The 2,500-nt window shown below is 34.1% G+C and overlaps 1 protein-coding gene and 1 long non-coding RNA gene across 2 annotated transcripts in view; one reads left to right on the top strand and one right to left on the bottom strand.

Moving 5' to 3' along the window:
• The window catches only part of LOC136830208 (uncharacterized), a 344,962-nt gene that overhangs the window by 227,053 nt on the left and 115,409 nt on the right, over window positions 1-2,500 (top strand). The window lies entirely within an intron of this gene.
• The window catches only part of LOC136830204 (meteorin-like protein), a 137,477-nt gene that overhangs the window by 134,675 nt on the left and 302 nt on the right, over window positions 1-2,500 (bottom strand). The window contains exon 1 of the mRNA XM_067089495.1: window positions 1,982-2,500. This exon is cut by the window's right edge and continues 302 nt beyond it. Within this exon, the coding sequence (XP_066945596.1) occupies window positions 1,982-2,418 (437 nt within the window). The 5' untranslated portion in view covers window positions 2,419-2,500. The remainder of the gene's footprint in view (window positions 1-1,981) is intronic.

Here is a 2,500-nt window from a genome sequence, read left to right as displayed (position 1 = left end):
TCTTCACAGTTTTTGTTTACACACACACGTATATATAGTATATGTATATACAGTATATATATATATATATATATATATATATATATATATATATATATATATATATATATATATATGTATATATATATATATATATATATATATATATATATATATATATATATATATATATGTGTATATATATATATATATATATATTATATTTTTTTTTTTTTCTCAGGTTTGACATCGTTCAGAAGAACAGGAAACATGATCTGAAATTAACATTGAACTTGCTTGAATCTTCAGTTAACTCTTCGTAAAGATTATGTCACAGTGATGTATATATATATATATATATATATATATATATATATATATATATATATATATATATATATATACAGTATATATTTTATATATATATACACATATGAACTTTTACCACATCGCTGTGATGTTACATAATCTTTACGAAGAGTTAACTGTAGATTCAAGCAAGTTCAATGTTAATTTCAGATCATGTTTCCTGTTCTTCTGAACGATGTCCTACCTGAGAAAGAAAAATATATATATAAGACAGCGGATAGTGAACAGAACAATGCCCGCCCTTCATCAACGAACCTTTAATGCGGCAACTCTGTTTTCCTTATTCTAACAAGAATTATAATTCATAAAACCCGATACACGGGTGACCCGCTGGGGTCAGGCCAGACCAAGGTGCGCGAGTGTGACCCGGCTTCTCCAGACTAAACAACCCCTTTTATTGACTTGTTTGCTGAAGGGTTAAAAAAAAAACTGCAGCCATAAAAGTAGTGCAAGTAGAAATCTCTTATCTCTGTTCGGATCAGTGGAAGGGGGACATTTTAACTCCCTCTAAATTTATGGGCGTCGAGGGTGGTGGGAGAGAGGTGCATTCTTTCTGATTTGTTTGTCTGCCTCTGGAGCGAAAACAATCGGGAGATAAAAATGGACGAAATCCAGGATGGTATAAAACCCTTTAGACCTTGTGTTAAAGATCTTCGTTAGATCCCAGGTAGGTAGGTTAAGGTAGGCTACGCTATGTTCTTAACAACTTGAAATTTATTGAAGACAAGAAAGGGAGGATTAAAATGTTTGTGTATTTGTTTAACTTTGCTTAATGCTCCGTTATTCTTCTTTATTTATTTATTTGTTTGTGCATTTATTTATTTACATTTTTTTTTGCATAAGAATATATTTAAAGATGATAGGCAAGTTGCTAGCTGTTGAGGCTGGTTCCATATGAATGTGCTTAATAATAATAATAATAATAATAATAATAATAATAATAATAAACAACTCGTCAATTATATTTACTTGCTTCGAGACGACTGTACCTATGTGAAAAAAATCCCGTTTCAAAAATTTGACGTCCATGCCAGCAGTTTTTTCGTCACAAAATTATTTCCATTCGTTTAGACCCAATACTTGATTTTATGTATTATCATTAGTGAAGAATCAGACTTTCCTCATGTGTAGTATATATTAGTTTTACTAAAGCAAGAAGGATTGAACTGGAAGATACTTTCATCTATTTATACTTTTCAAGCATTTTCGTTCCGTTTCCATTTTGAATCAGGTTATCCCTTGGTGGATATTACACGAAATAACTTTAATCTTAAATCTTAAAGAAAAGCATGCACAGTGCCAGAAGGTAAACGGAGCATGTGAACTTGCCCTGTTTACCGAGATTATATATATATATATATATATATATATATATATATATATATATATATATATATATATAGATATATATATATACTGTATATATACGTGTATGTGTGTGTGTGTGTGTGTGTGTCAATACGTTGGCTATCATAGACTTGCAATCTATTTCATGTGTTTTTTTAAATTCAATCTTTCTGTTATCAGTAATGCTACAACAATATGAATTTCATTGTTAATAGAATTATATAGAATATATATATATATATATATATATATATATATATATATATATAAATTATAGAGGACTTACCTCCCATAAAAATCACAGCCATTAGAATCTGCACAGGTATTTGTGGGGGTGGTGAAGAGCACCCACAGAAAGCACACCCACAACGTCCTTAGAGGCAGCGGCCAGCGTAACCCCCACAGCACACGATTACCACTACCACTACCACAGGTACTCCTGCAGAAGGAGTCTTTGTAAAGGCCGTCTCTTAGGAATCCTTTCGCGGTGGGGAGGTCACTCCTCGGTGGGTTTGCGGTGGGATTTTGGGGCATGCCCTCCCAATTCCTTTCAAGATGGTGGCCACTGGGTACCTCGGTAAGTCCCTCCTCCTCGGCCGAGGCTGCTGCCGCTGCTGCCCAGCTTCTTCTCCTTCCTCGGGTAAGGCTACTACTACTACGATGCCCCCTCCCTCCACCGGCTAAGCCACCCACCAACATCCTAGAGACGATTTCGTCCTCCATTGAGTCCACTATTTCAAAGATCAACGCTACAAAATCACATTGGCCGATCCATTAAGATGAGTTTGTACCATTTCGGGGTCTG

Source organism: Macrobrachium rosenbergii, chromosome 46 (genome assembly GCF_040412425.1).
Source record: "Macrobrachium rosenbergii isolate ZJJX-2024 chromosome 46, ASM4041242v1, whole genome shotgun sequence".
NCBI lineage: Eukaryota > Metazoa > Arthropoda > Malacostraca > Decapoda > Palaemonidae > Macrobrachium > Macrobrachium rosenbergii.
Note: the sequence above shows the minus strand (reverse complement) of the source record. Positions and strands in the feature narration are given on the sequence as shown.